We start from the raw sequence: 15,264 nt of genomic DNA on the forward strand, positions 1-15,264 counted from the left end.
GAAGCTCCGCCCCCTTCCTGGCGCGCTCCGGCCCGCCAAATTCAAAATGTAAGAAAATGCCGGCGGGGGTCTGCGATGAGTGCCGAGGCCCTCAGAATCCATATGCTGCCCCAAAACTTCAGTTGCATGCTGCCCAGGGCGCCTGACCCCCCACAGCGCCCTGCACCCAGTAGCTCCAAACCTACTCCGCGCTTGCGATCACTTCAGACTGTTTAGTTCCGGACTTGACGTCACCAACCCGCCCAGAGTTCACGCAGCCACACTTGCGGTTTCCCTGGCATGCCTGCGTTTTTCCTGAACACTTTCTGAAAACAGATAGTTGACACACAGAAACGCCCACTTCATGTCAAATCACTCAGCGGCAGCCATTGCGACTGAAAAGCATTGCTAGACCCTGTGTAAAACTACATCGTTCGTTGTACTCGTACTTCGCGCATGCGCATTGCGCGGCATGTGCAGAACTGGCGTTTTTTTAGCCTGATCGCTGCGCTGCGTACAAATGCAGCTAGCGATCAACTCGGAATGACCCCCCATGGTTTTGCCCAACTGCTAACAAATTTGCAGCATCGTTCAGGTCTGAATTAGGCCCAAAGTCCTGTAATTTTTAAATGGGAACAAGTAATACGTGTGGATGAGAGACGCAGATCTTGTGCAGAGCGGAGAGGACGGGCAGGGAGATATTTTGAGTTAAGAGTAGAGGTGTATGTTTGTGTAGTTTGGTTAATAGCCTTATGTGTAAGTATTTTATATTGAATACAGTAGAATACCGGTAACCAATGGAGGGACTGACAGAGTGGATCTGCAGACGAACGTCTAGCGAGGAAAATCAGCCTCGCAGCTGCATTCAGAATGGATAGTAGTGGTGAGAGCCTATGTTTGGGAAGACTAGTCAGGAGAGTATTACAATAATCAATGCGGGAGAAAATGAGAGCATGGATTAGAGTTTTTGCTGTGTCTTGTGTAAGATATGGTCGTATTTTGGATATGTTTCTTAGATGTATGTAACATGATGTTGAGACAGATTGAATGTGCGGAACAAAAGGACAGTCAAGAATAATCGGGGCTATGTACAACGATCAGCAAGTTCAGGGGCGAAATTAGGCCTCTCTAGTTCTGCTGCCGTTATTTCTATGGCATTGCAACAGCAACTTGCCCATAATACACTCAGCCTCAATGTTGATGGCACACATTCCACCTATATTTGCGGATATTCATTATTAACATGCAAATATGCTGCATGACAGCCATACCTCAGGGATTTTGAAGTATACATTCTGTACATATATTTACCATTAATAAAATTAACCTTTTACAATACAGTACTGCAGTGACCCGGTTTTGTATCCATCATCTCACAGAAATTGCATTTCTCCTTTATTTTTTGATGTTTTAAAAAAAGAGATGGTCTTTACGGAATCCTTCTCACCTGTGTGTAGTTTCTTATGTTTCATAAAAGCTGATTTATATGTACAACATTTCCCACTCAGAGCTTGGCAATTGCTTCTCATCTATGTGACTTCTCTCATGTGTGATTAGAGATGATTTCCGTGTAAAACATTTCCCACACTCCGAACATGGAAATGGCTTCTCACCTGTGTGACTTCTCTGATGTGTAATTAGATATGATTTCCGTGTAAAACATTTACTACACTCAGAACATGGAAATGGCTTCTCACCTGTGTGACTTCTCTCATGACTAGCAAGATTTGATATCTGCGTAAAACATTTTCCACAATCAGAACATGCAAATGGTTTCTCACCTCTGTGACTTTTCTCATGTCTAACAAGAGCTGATTTATCTGTAAAACATTTCCAACACTCAGAACATGAAAATAGTTTGTCACCTGTGTGATGTCTTTGATGAATAACAAGAGATGATTTCCGTGTAAAATATTTTCCACACTCAGAACATGGAAATTGATTGTCACCTGTGTGACTTCTCTCATGTATAACAAGAGCTGATTTGCTTGTAAAACATTTCCCACACTCAGAACATGAAAATGGTTTCTCATCTACGTGACTACTCTCATGTCTAACAAGAGCTGATTTATGTGTAAAACATTTCCAACACTCAGAACATGGAAATGGTTTCTCACCTGTGTGATGTCTCTGATGAATAACAAGATATGATTTCCGTGTAAAACATTTACCACATTCAGAACATGGAAATGGCTTGTCACCTATGTGAATTCTCTCATGTTTAACAAGAGCTGATTTACTTGTAAAACATTTCCCACACTCAGAACATGGAAATGGTTTCTGACCTTTGTGACTTCTCTCATGTATAACAAGAGATGATTTCCGTGTAAAGCATTTCCCACAGTCAGAACATGGAAATTGTTTCTCAGCTGTCATAGCTGACTGATTAGCAATAAGCTTTCTGCTCTCTGTACATTTGTTATCTATGGAACTGGGAAGTATTTTATCTACTGTATGAAGTGTAAGAGAGTCCCCAATATCTGATCCATCAGGGCAACACTCCACATGGTTAGAGGGATTAGATGATATATCTGCATTGTGTGTTGCTGGATGTATAATTTGGGTAATTGGCTTTTCTTCTGGAGAATCTCGTGTGATGTCATTATCTTCTGTATCACCATCTGAAGATAAACGTAGACGTTCCTCTGAGGTATTCCTGATGTTGTTTCCATCTGCTGAAAGTAACATATGTAACAATAGCAACATTTCCCGTACCAAAATTCGTTCTGAAATAAAATCTGTGCTAAAATGGTTTTTTAGCTGTTTCCTGTGTTTATGGGACAGCAGACACACTAAGGCGCCCTACACACTGGGCGATAATACTGCAAGATATGATCGATCTCGTTCATTAATGAACGAGATACCGTTCATATCTTTCAGTGTGGAGGCACCAACGATAAACGATGCACTGCCCCGCACTCGTTCATCGCTGGTGCCCCGTCGCTTGTGCATGCGATGGCAGACGATCTCGTCCATATTTGCCTGCACTGCTATGGAACCGTGTGATGCCCCCCCGCTGCCAGGTCGCCCGTCTGCCGTATCGGCGGTCTGGCAGCGGATCACCGTGTCTGTAGGGCCCATAAGACTCACTATATCCCAAAAATGTGGCCAGACAGAGAAACCTGTATTGCGGGAGAGTAAAACATCATGTGCACTACATTGGTTGAGTGGCATAAAATAATTTTACCTCCGCTTCACATAAAGTTGGGTCTAATGAAGAATTCTCTGGCTAAAGATGGCCAGGGTTTTCAGCTGTCTGAATGGAAAGTTTTCGAAGTTAAGTAAAGCTAAAAGAAAACAGAGATTCAGGCCCCAAATAAGGAAACTGCTTACGGATAAAATATTTAACGCTAAATTGATAGAAAGTGAGTCTGCTGCTTGGTCCTCCTTCAAGGCTGCGGTGCGTGGATTCTTAGGGAACAGTAGAGAGGCCGACTACATGTCCATCGTGAAGGACCTATTGGACAACTTCAAGAATATGGGTTCTAGAATGTCACTTAAAATTCCCTTTTTCCCCCATCTAGACTTATTTCCTACTATCTTACTGTTTTTAGATATAGCTATTACCACTTGTTATTTGTGTGTATCTGATAAATGTGACATAATTGAGAAAATCTGATTTTTCCACTGTATTCAGCATCACCAAATAAAAGCAAAAACACATTTATATGCCAGATGCAGAGAATTTTTTTTTTTTACATTTGATGAGTAGTGTTATTAATGTGCCCCCCTCAGTGTTCAGCACCCTGCCCAAAGACGTTCTAGAGGGAACACAACATGTGGCAGCCCAGAGAGAGGATAACAAATAACGGCCCTCATTCCGAGTTGTTCGCTCTGTAATTTTCTTCGCATCGCAGCGAATTTCCGCTAATTGCGCATGCGCAATGTTCGCACTGCGACTGCGCCAAGTAAATTTGCTAAGAAGTTTGGTATTTTACTCACGGCATTACGAGGTTTTTTCTTCGTTCTGGTGATCGGAGTGTGATTGACAGGAAGTGGGTGTTTCTGGGCGGAAACTGGCCGTTTTATGGGAGTGTGTGAAAAAAACGCTGCCGTTTCTGGGAAAAACGCGGGAGTGGCTGAAGAAACGGGGGAGTGTCTGGGAGAACGCTGGGTGTGTTTGTGACGTCAAACCAGGAACGACAAGCACTGAACTGATCGCACTGGAAGAGTAAGTCTCGAGCTACTCAGAAACTGCACAGAGAAATCTTTTCGCAATATTGCGAATCTTTCGTTCGCAATTCTGCTAAACTAAGATTCACTCCCAGTAGGCGGCGGCTTAGCGTGTGCAATGCTGCTAAAAGCAGCTAGTGAGCGAACAACTCGGAATGAGGGCCAACATCACATGTGGTAGAACACAGCGAGGTCACACTGCATCTCATCTTATTGATCAGTGATGGAATGACCTTGGTAACATCTTCTGTAATGATGTATGAGATACACCAGAGTGTGGGGAGGAGACTGGTCAGATCTCTGGGCTGGTAACACACAGTGACATGATGTGAGGGGGAGAGCAGGAGTATAATAGAGGCTGATGGCTCCTGATGTATGAGATACACCAGAGAGTGTGGGGAGGAGACTGGTCAGATCTCTGGGCTGGTAACACACAGTGACATGATGTGAGGGGGAGAGCAGGAGTATAATAGGGACTGATGGCTCCTGATGTATGAGATACACCAGAGAGTGTCGGGAGGAGACTGGTCAGATCTCTGGGCTGGTAACACACAGTGACATAATGTGAGGAGGAGAGCAGGAGTATAATAGGGCTGATGGCTCCTGATGTATGAGATACACCAGAGAGTGTGGGGAGGAGACTGGTCAGATCTCTGGGCTGGTAACACACAGTAACATGATGTGAGGAGGAGAGCAGGAGTATAATAGGGGCTGATGGCTCCTGATGTATGAGATATGAGACTCCGCTATGTACTTAGTGATTATTACTCACCTGTGCTGACATCTGTAGGGATTTCCTCCTCCTTACACTGCTGGTCACCCCTCACATACGCCTCTTCTTCCTCCTCCTTTACAATTTCTATCTTAATATCAGTCACATACGTCTCTTCTTCTCCCTCTGTACATTCTGCCTTAATATTAGGCACATACATCACGTCTCCGTCTAGATCTTCTGCCTTAATATTAGTCAGTTTTTCGCCCTAAAAAAACAGCATAAGATGAAAACATTTTATTAATATCGGATTTCAACTATTAATATTAATCAGGAGAGTTATACACACACAGCTTCTGTATAGATCACAGTGTGCAATGATTCTCAATAATTTCCCACCTGCGTATCCCCCCTTGCAGTCCATGTGTGTTATATGTACCCCCCAACATTTGTAATATAACTGCTTTTAGATAATTAGTGTCATTATCTATAACAGCAATACATGTGCAATAAACAAAATTGAAATAAATAAATAAATATATATATATATATATATATATATATATATATATATATATAAAATAAGAATTTACTCACCGGTAATTCTATTTCTCGCAGTCCGTAGTGGATGCTGGGGACTCCGTAAGGACCATGGGGATTAGCGGCTCCGCAGGAGACTGGGCACAAAAGTAAAGCTTTAGGACTACCTGGTGTGCACTGGCTCCTCCCCCTATGACCCTCCTCCAAGCCTCAGTTAGGATACTGTGCCCGGACGAGCGTACACAATAAGGAAGGATTTTTGAATCCCGGGTAAGCCTCATACCAGCCACACCAATCACACCGTACAACTTGTGATCTGAACCCAGTTAACAGCATGATAACAGAGGAGCCTCTGGATAGATGGCTCACAACAACAACAACCCGATTAGTTAACAATAACTATGTACAAGTATTGCAGATAATCCGCACTTGGGATGGGCGCCCAGCATCCACTACGGACTACGAGAAATAGAATTACCGGTGAGTAAATTCTTATTTTCTCTGACGTCCTAGTGGATGCTGGGGACTCCGTAAGGACCATGGGGATTATACCAAAGCTCCCAAACGGGCGGGAGAGTGCGGATGACTCTGCAGCACCGAATGAGAGAACTCCAGGTCCTCCTCAGCCAGGGTATCAAATTTGTAGAATTTAGCAAACGTGTTTTCCCCTGACCAAGTAGCTGCTCGGCAAAGTTGTAAAGCCGAGACCCCTCGGGCAGCCGCCCAAGATGAGCCCACCTTCCTTGTGGAATGGGCATTGACAGATTTTGGCTGTGGCAGGCCTGCCACAGAATGCGCAAGCTGAATTGTACTACAAATCCAACGAGCAATAGTCTGCTTTGAAGTAGGAGCACCCAGCTTGTTGGGTGCATACAGGATAAACAGCGAGTCAGATTTTCTGACTCCAGCCGTCCTGGAAACATATATTTTCAGGGCCCTGACAACGTCTAGCAACTTGGAGTCCTCCAAGTCCCTAGTAGCCGCAGGCACCACAATAGGTTGGTTCAGGTGAAACGCTGACACCACCTTAGGGAGAAACTGAGGACGAGTCCTCAATTCCGCCCTGTCCGATTGGAAAATCAGATAGGGGCTTTTGCAGGATAAAGCCGCCAATTCTGACACGCGCCTGGCCGAAGCCAGGGCCAACAGCATGACCACTTTCCATGTGAGATATTTTAAATCCACAGACTTAAGTGGTTCAAACCAATGCGATTTGAGGAAACCCAAAACTACATTGAGATCCCAAGGTGCCACTGGAGGCACAAAAGGAGGCTGTATATGCAGCACCCCCTTGACAAACGTCTGAACTTCAGGAACTGAAGCTAGTTCTTTCTGGAAGAAAATTGACAGGGCCGAGATCTGAACCTTAATGGATCCCAATTTGAGGCCCATAGACACTCCTGTTTGCAGGAAATGCAGGAAACGACCCAGTTGAAATTCCTCCGTTGGGGCCTTCTTGGCCTCGCACCACGCAACATATTTTCGCCAAATGCGGTGATAATGCTTTGCGGTTACATCCTTCCTGGCTTTTATCAGGGTAGGGATGACTTCATCTGGAATGCCTTTTTCCTTCAGGATCCGGCGTTCAACCGCCATGCCGTCAAACGCAGCCGCGGTAAGTCTTGGAACAGACAGGGTCCCTGCTGGAGCAGGTCCCTTCTTAGAGGCAGAGGCCATGGGTCCTCTGTGAGCATCTCTTGAAGTTCCGGGTACCAAGTCCTTCTTGGCCAACCCGGAGCCACAAGTATAGTTCTTACTCCTCTCCGTCTTATAATTCTCAGTACCTTGGGTATGAGAGGCAGAGGAGGGAACACATACACTGACTGGTACACCCACGGTGTTACCAGAGCATCCACAGCTATTGCCTGAGGGTCCCTTGACCTGGCGCAATACCTGTCCAGTTTTTTGTTGAGGCGGGACGCCATCATGTCCACCTTTGGTTTTTCCCAACGGTTTACAATCATGTGGAAGACTTCTGGATGAAGTCCCTACTCTCCCGGGTGGAGGTCGTGCCTGCTGAGGAAGTCTGCTTCCCAGTTGTCCACTCCCGGAATGAACACTGCTGACAGTGCTATCACATGATTTTCCGCCCAGCGAAGAATCCTTGCAGCTTCTGCCATTGCCCTCCTGCTTCTTGTGCCGCCCTGTCTGTTTACGTGGGCGACTGCCGTGATGTTGTCCGACTGGATCAACACCGGCTGACCTTGAAGCAGAGGTCTTGCTTGGCTTAGAGCATTGTAAATGGCCCTTAGCTCCAGGATATTTATGTGAAGTGAGGTCTCCAGGCTTGACCACAAGCCCTGGAAATTTCTTCCCTGTGTGACTGCTCCCCAGGCTCTCAGGCTGGCATCCGTGGTCACCAGGACCCAGTCCTGAATGCCGAATCTGCGGCCCTCTAGAAGATGAGCACTCTGCAACCACCACAGGAGAGACACCCTTGTCCTTGGGGACAGGGTTATCCGCTGATGCATCTGAAGATGCGATCCGGACCATTTGTCCAGCAGATCCCACTGGAATGTTCTTGCGTGGAATCTGCCGAATGGAATCGCTTCGTAGGAAGCCACCATTTTCCCCAGGACCCTTGTGCATTGATGCACTGAGACTCGGCCTGGTTTCAGGAGGTTTCTGACTAGCTCGGATAACTCCCTGGCTTTCTCCTCCGGGAGAAACACCTTTTTCTGAACTGTGTCCAGAATCATCCCTAGGAACAGCAGACGTGTCGTCGGAATCAGCTGCGATTTTGGGATATTTAGAATCCACCCGTGCTGCCGCAGCACTACTTGAGATAGTGCTACTCCGACTACTAACTGTTCCCTGGATCTTGCCCTTATCAGGAGATCGTCCAAGTAAGGGATAATTAAAACGCCTTTTCTTCGAAGAAGTATCATCATTTCGGCCATTACCTTGGTAAAGACCCGGGGTGCCGTGGACAATCCAAACGGCAGCGTCTGAAACGGATAGTGACAGTTCTGTACCACAAACCTGAGGTACCCTTGATGAGAAGGGTAAATTGGGACATGGAGGTAAGCATCCTTGATGTCTAAAGACACCATATAGTCCCCTTCTTCCAGATTCGCGATCACTGCCCTGAGTGATTCCATTTTGAATTTGAACCTCCGTATGTAAGTGTTCAAAGATTTTAGATTTAAAATAGGTCTCACCGAACCGTCCGGCTTCAGTACCACAAACAGCGTTGAATAATACCCCTTGCCCTGTTGCAGGAGGGGTACCTTGATTATCACCTGCTGAGAATACAGCTTGTGAATGGCCTCCAATACCGCCTCCCTGTCGGAGGGAGACGTTGGTAAAGCAGACTTTAGGAACCGGCGAGGGGGAGATGTCTCGAATTCCAATTTGTACCCCTGAGATACCACCTGAAGGATCCAGGGGTCTACTAGCGAGTGAGCCCACTGCGCGCTGAAATTCTTGAGACGTGCCCCCACCGTGCCTGAGTCCGCTTGTAAAGCCCCAGCGTCATGCTGAAGACTTGGCAGAAGCGGGAGAGGGCTTCTGTTCCTGGGAACTGGCTGTCTGCTGCAGCCTTTTTCCCCTTCCTCTGCCACGGGGCAGAAATGAGGAGCCTTTCGCCCGCTTGCCCTTATGGGGACGAAAGGACTGCGCCTGGTAATACGGCGTCTTCTTATGTTGAGAGGCGACCTGGGGTAAAAATGTGGATTTCCCAGCCGTTGCCGTGGCCACCAGGTCTGATAGACCGACCCCAAATAACTCCTCCCCTTTATAAGGCAATACTTCCATATGCCGTTTGGAATCCGCATCACCTGACCACTGTCGCGTCCATAACCCTCTTCTGGCAGAAATGGACAGCGCACTTACTCTTGATGCCAGTCGGCAAATATCCCGCTGTGCATCACGCATATATAGAAATGCATCTTTTAAATGCTCTATAGTCAGTAATATACTGTCCCTATCTAGGGTATCAATATTTTCAGTCAGGGAATCCGACCAAGCCACCCCAGCACTGCACATCCAGGCTGAGGCGATTGCTGGTCGCAGTATAACACCAGTATGTGTGTAAATACATTTTAGGATACTCTCCTGCTTTCTATCAGCAGGATCCTTAAGGGCGGCCGTCTCAGGAGAGGGTAGAGCCACCTGTTTTGATAAGCGTGTGAGTGCTTTATCCACCCTAGGGGGTGTTTCCCAACGCGCCCTAACCTCTGGCGGGAAAGGATATAATGCCAATAATTTTTTAGAAATTATCAGTTTTTTATCGGGGGAAACCCACGCTTCATCACACACCTCATTTAATTCCTCAGATTCAGGAAAAACTACAGGTAGTTTTTTCTCACCGAACATAATACCCCTTTTGGTGGTACTCGTATTATCAGAAATGTGTAAAACATCTTTCATTGCCGCAATCATGTAACGTGTGGCCCTACTGGAAGTCACGTTTGTCTCTTCACCGTCGACACTGGAGTCAGTATCCGTGTCGACGTCTGTATCTGCCATCTGAGGTAACTGGCGCTTTAGAGCCCCTGACGGCCTATGAGACACCTGGACAGGCACAAGCTGAGTAGCCGGCTGTCTCATGCCATCAACTGTCTTTTTTAAAGAGCTGACACTGTCACGTAATTCCTTCCATAAGCTCATCCACTCAGGTGTCGACTCCCTAGGGGGTGACATCTCTATTACAGGCAATTGCTCCGCCTCCACATCATTTTCCTCCTCATACATGTCGACACAACGTACCGACACACAGCACACACACAGGGAATGCTCTGATAGAGGACAGGACCCCACTAGCCCTTTGGGGAGACAGAGGGAGAGTATGCCAGCACACACCAGAGCGCTATATATATATATATACAGGGATAACCTTATATAAGTGTTTTTCCCCTTATAGCTGCTGTATTGTTAATACTGCGCCTAATTAGTGCCCCCCTCTCTTTTTTTACCCTTTTCTGTAGTGCAGGACTGCAGGGGAGAGTCAGGGAGACGTCCTTCCAGCGGAGCTGTGAGGGAAAATGGCGCCAGTGTGCTGAGGAGATAGGCTCCGCCCCCTTCTCGGCTGCCTTTTCTCCCGCTTTTCTGTGGAATCTGGCAGGGGTTAAAATTCATCCATATAGCCCTGGGGGCTATATGTGATGTATTTTCGCCAGCCAAGGTGTTTTTATTGCTGCTCAGGGCGCCCCCCCTAGCGCCCTGCACCCTCAGTGACCAAAGTGTGAAGTGTGCTGAGGAGCAATGGCGCACAGCTGCAGTGCTGTGCGCTACCTTGGTGAAGACAGGATGTCTTCTGCCGCCGATTTTCAGGACCTCTTCTTGCTTCTGGCTCTGTAAGGGGGCCGGCGGCGCGGCTCTGGGACCGGACTCCGAGACTGGGCCTGTGTTCGGTCCCTCTGGAGCTAATGGTGTCCAGTAGCCTAAGAAGCCCAATCCGCTCTGCAAGCAGGCGAGTTCGCTTCTTCTCCCCTTAGTCCCTCGATGCAGTGAGCCTGTTGCCAGCAGGTCTCACTGAAAATAAAAAAACCTAAAACTAAACTTTCACTAAGAAGCTCAGGAGAGCCCCTAGTGTGCACCCTTCTCGGCCGGGCACAAAAATCTAACTGAGGCTTGGAGGAGGGTCATAGGGGGAGGAGCCAGTGCACACCAGGTAGTCCTAAAGCTTTACTTTTGTGCCCAGTCTCCTGCGGAGCCGCTAATCCCCATGGTCCTTACAGAGTCCCCAGCATCCACTAGGACGTCAGAGAAATATATATATATATATATAATTAACACAATAAAACGAATAGGGGACACTGGAATCCTATACAGTAGGGGTGTGAAGCCTTGAACCGGAGGTGTGGCACAATCTAAAATTAGCATTGTCTGCACAGCTGGCTCCTCCCCCTTCACATCCCTCCTCCCTCAGTTTGAAAAATTTGACTGAGAGAATAGGACATGACACTATAGCACATGGCGAGGAACCGAACCGTACAACATATCAAACAGCGGACAAGAACTCTTAACCGAATAACTAACGCTGTTTGCACGAACTGTTTTAACACGAACTTTGAACACAGCAGGTTAACAGCACTGAGGTGGGCGTCCAGTGTCCCCTAGAGGATTCAGAGAAATGGATTTATCGGTAAGTACCAAAATCCTCTTTTCTCTTTCATCCACTAGGGGACACTGGAGTCCTATACAGTAGGGGACGTCCCAAAGTTTTCCCCCAGGGAGGGAGTGCTGTCGGTGGCCTGCAAAACTAAACGTCCGAACTTAGTTTCTCCAGACGCAAAAGTATCAAACTTGTAAAATCTTGCGAACGTGTGGGCTGAAGACCACGTCGCCGCTCTGCAAAGTTGAGTAGTGGAAGCACCTCTGGCAGCCGCCCACGAGGCACCCACTGATCGGGTAGTATGAGCACCCGTCTGAACTGGAACCTGTTTTCCACAGGATATATAAGCTTGCCGAATGGTAAGTCTAATCCATCTAGACAGAGTCTGCTTAGATGCCGGCCAACCCTTCTTTGGCCCATCATACAGAACAAACAAATGGTCCGACTTTCTGAAAGGTGACGTAACCTGTACGTATACCCTTAAAGCTTGGACAACATCCAATGACACGTCCTCCTCTGTGATCCCCTGGAAAGATGGGACCACTATTGGCTGGTTTACGTGAAAACCTGACACCACCTTCGGAAGAAAGTATGCTCTTGTACGGAGTTCTACCCTATCCTCATGAAAAACTAAGAAAGGACTCTTACAGGATAAGGCTCCCAACTCAGAAACCCGCCTAGCCGAAGCCAATAATAACGTGACCTCCCAAGAGAGATATTTCAGGTCTGTTCTGGTCAATGGCTCAAACGTCGGTGACTTCAAATATTCTAACACCAAATTTAAGTCCCATGGTGTCGTGGGAGGACGAAAAGGGGGTTGAATCCTCAGAACCCCTTGTAAAAAGGTTTGGATCTCTGGCAAGGATGCTAACCGCTGTTGAAAAAGGATGGAGAGAGCCGAAATCTGAACCTTCAGAGAGCCCAATCTGAGGCCTCCCTCTAGACCGGCCAGAAGGAAATGTAGGAGTTGAGATAAATGGAAGTTCGTTGAATTCCATCCCCGCTCCTGACACCAAGCCATGTATCGTCTCCAAATCCTGTAGTAGTGTCTGGCTGTGACCGGCTTCCTAGCGGCAATCATTGTAGGAATGGCCGTTCGTGGAATCCCTCTGTTTCTTAAGATCCTGGTTTCAATAGTCACGCCGTCAAATGCAGCCTGTTCAGGTCGGGGTAGGAATGGTCCCTGAGATAGCAGGTCCTCTCTCTGTGGTAACCTCCAAGGATCTTCCGCAAGTAACCCTCGCAGGTCGGTGTACCAAATCCTGCGGGGCCAATCCGATGCGATCAGAATGGCCCACACTCGTTCCCGTTTAACCTTTTCAGAACCCTGGGTATGAGTGGGAATGGGGGAAATATGTAAACTCTCCTGTAACACCAAGGAAGTGTTAATGTGTCCACTCCTTCTGCTGCTGGATCTCGAGTACTTGACACATATCTGGGCAGCTGATGGTTTTGTCGAGACGCCATGAGGTCCACCTGAGGCAGACCCCATCTTCTCACAATCATGTTGAAAATCCGTGGATGAAGGCATCACTCTCCCGGATGCATGTCCTGGCGACTGAGGTAATCTGCTTCCCAGTTCTCCACACCTGGAATGAATACTGCCGAGAGAATGATGTCTCGTCTTTCTGCCCACAACAAGATCTTTGTGGCTTCCTTTAACGCCATTCTGCTCTTTGTTCCTCCTTGACGGTTTATGTAAGCCATCGTCGTGACATTGTCTGACTGAATCCTGATGTGTTGTTTCATGACTAGGTTTTCTGCTAAGAGAAGTGCATTGTAAACTGCTCTTAGCTCGAGGATATTTATGGGTAGTTTGCTCTACTGTAGCGTCCACCGTCCTTGAAACTGATGGTCCTCTGGGACGGCTCCCCAACCTCTGAGACTGGCGTCCGTCGTCAGGATCCTCCAATTCCAAATGCCGCATTTCTTGCCGGCTGCAAGGTTTTTGTGTAACGACCACCATATCAAGGAGACCCGTACTTGTGGTTGAAGTCGGATTCTCCGATGGAGAATCCAGTGTGAGCCTGCTCCCTGAGCAATGAGGTTTATTTGGAATGGTCGGGAATGAAGTCTGCCGTACTGGAGAGCTTCGAATGACGCCACCATCTTCCCGAGAAGTTGCACACATAGGTGCAGAGACACGGTTTGAGTCCTCAGTACTTGAGCCACTAATCTCTGTAGGTCCTGGACCTTGTTCTCTGGTAGGAACACACGTAATAGGACCGTGTCCAAGATGAGACCGAGAAATTGAATCCGTTGAGTCGGTCTGAGGTTGGACTTTTGGAAGTTGACAATCCATCCATGTTGTATTAGAAATTGATGGGATGTCTGAACATCCTTGAGCAGTCGATTCTGCGATGGAGCCTTGATCAGTAAATCGTCTAGATAAGGTATAATCGTGGCACCCAGCAGTCTCAGTCCTGCCACCATGATCGCCATGATCTTTGTGAAAATTCTTGGGGCTGACGCTAGACCGAACGGCAAGGCCCGGAATTGGTAGTGCTCCGCCACCAGTGCGAACCGTAAGTAAGCCTGGTGAGGAGTCCAGATTGGGATATGCAGATATGCATCCTTTATGTCCATGGATACCATGAACTCGTCCTGTTCCAAGCCTGCAATGACTGATTGGATTGATTCCATCTTGAATTTGTAGACTCTTAAAAACTGGTTGAAAACTTTTAAATTGAGTATTGGTCTGACCGTCCCGTCCGGCTTTGGCACAACAAAAAGATTGGAATAGAACCCCGTTCCTCTCTGAGAAGTGGGAACCGGAATAATGACCTCTGCTTGTAGCAATTTGAGAATTGCTGCCCGTACTTTTTGAGGGCACCGAGGCAATCCTGTTGTAAAAAACTGACTGTGAGGCCTCTGTTGAAATTCCAGCTTGTATCCCTGAGAGATTAAGTTGTTCACCCAAAGTTCTGGTGAGGTTTTGGCCCAGATGTCCTGAAAACCTTCCAGTCGGCCGCCCACCAAGGGGGACCCCAGGTGAGCTGGGAGGCCGTCATGCCACGGTTTTGTCAGCAGGTTTATTCTGCTTTCTGGTCGTTGCCTGCGAGCGGCCTCTACCTCTGCCCCCGCGTGCTTGTGTACCGAAACCCCTACCACGGGCTCGAAAGGACTGATCTAAATGAAGTAAATGCTGGACCCGAATAACCTCTCCTAGTTTGTGGAGCGGTTCTCGTATAAGGAGTAGGCAGAAAAGTGGACTTCCCCACTGTAGCCTGCGAAATCCACTTGTCCAACTCTGGTCCGAACAGCATTTCACCCCCAAAGGGGATGGATTCTACCGCCTTCTTGGTGTCAGAGTCTCCCTGCCATTCTCTGAGCCATAAAATCCTCCTAGCCGATATGGCCGATGCAGATATGCGCGACGCTATTCTGCTAATATCCTTAGAAGCTTGACACAAGTATGAAGCAGATTCTCTAATGTGTTCCCCCAGCTGTGTAATCTCTTCTAAGCTATTTTCCTCTTCAATAGCTTGTACAATACGGCCGGACCATGCACCCATGGCCTTGTTGACCCAAGCACAGACGATCGCAGGTCTCTGCGCTGCACCTGCTGCTACAAATATTGATTTTAATGCAGTCTCAACTTTACGGTCGGACGCATCCTTTAAAGTAGTTACGTTAGGAATTGGCAAGATTGTCTTCTTTGACAACCTTCCTAGGGAAGCATCCACTACCGGCGGAGACTCCCACTTATCCATTACACCCCTAGGTAGGGGGTAAGTTACCTAAAACCTCTTTGGAAATTGAAAACGTTTGTCAGGTTGTTTCCAAGCCTCTTCCATCTGAG

At 47.4% G+C, this 15,264-nt stretch overlaps 1 protein-coding gene across 3 annotated transcripts in view; it reads right to left on the bottom strand.

Annotated features, from left to right (window-relative positions):
* Window positions 1–1,361: 1,361 nt before the first annotated feature.
* The window catches only part of LOC134983932 (zinc finger protein OZF-like), a 42,289-nt gene continuing 28,386 nt past the window's right edge, over window positions 1,362–15,264 (bottom strand). For 2 of the 3 annotated variants that reach the window (XM_063949539.1, XM_063949537.1), the window contains 2 exons: window positions 4,925–5,132; window positions 1,362–2,654 (listed from right to left, as the gene is read on the bottom strand). In XM_063949539.1, the coding sequence (XP_063805609.1) occupies window positions 1,462–2,654; window positions 4,925–5,132 (1,401 nt within the window). In that variant the 3' untranslated portion in view covers window positions 1,362–1,461. The remainder of the gene's footprint in view (window positions 2,655–4,924; window positions 5,133–15,264) is intronic. The other variant, XM_063949538.1, reaches the window with a different exon arrangement.

This window comes from Pseudophryne corroboree (genome assembly GCF_028390025.1).
Source record: "Pseudophryne corroboree isolate aPseCor3 chromosome 3 unlocalized genomic scaffold, aPseCor3.hap2 SUPER_3_unloc_3, whole genome shotgun sequence".
In the NCBI taxonomy this organism is placed as follows: Eukaryota; Metazoa; Chordata; class Amphibia; order Anura; family Myobatrachidae; genus Pseudophryne; species Pseudophryne corroboree.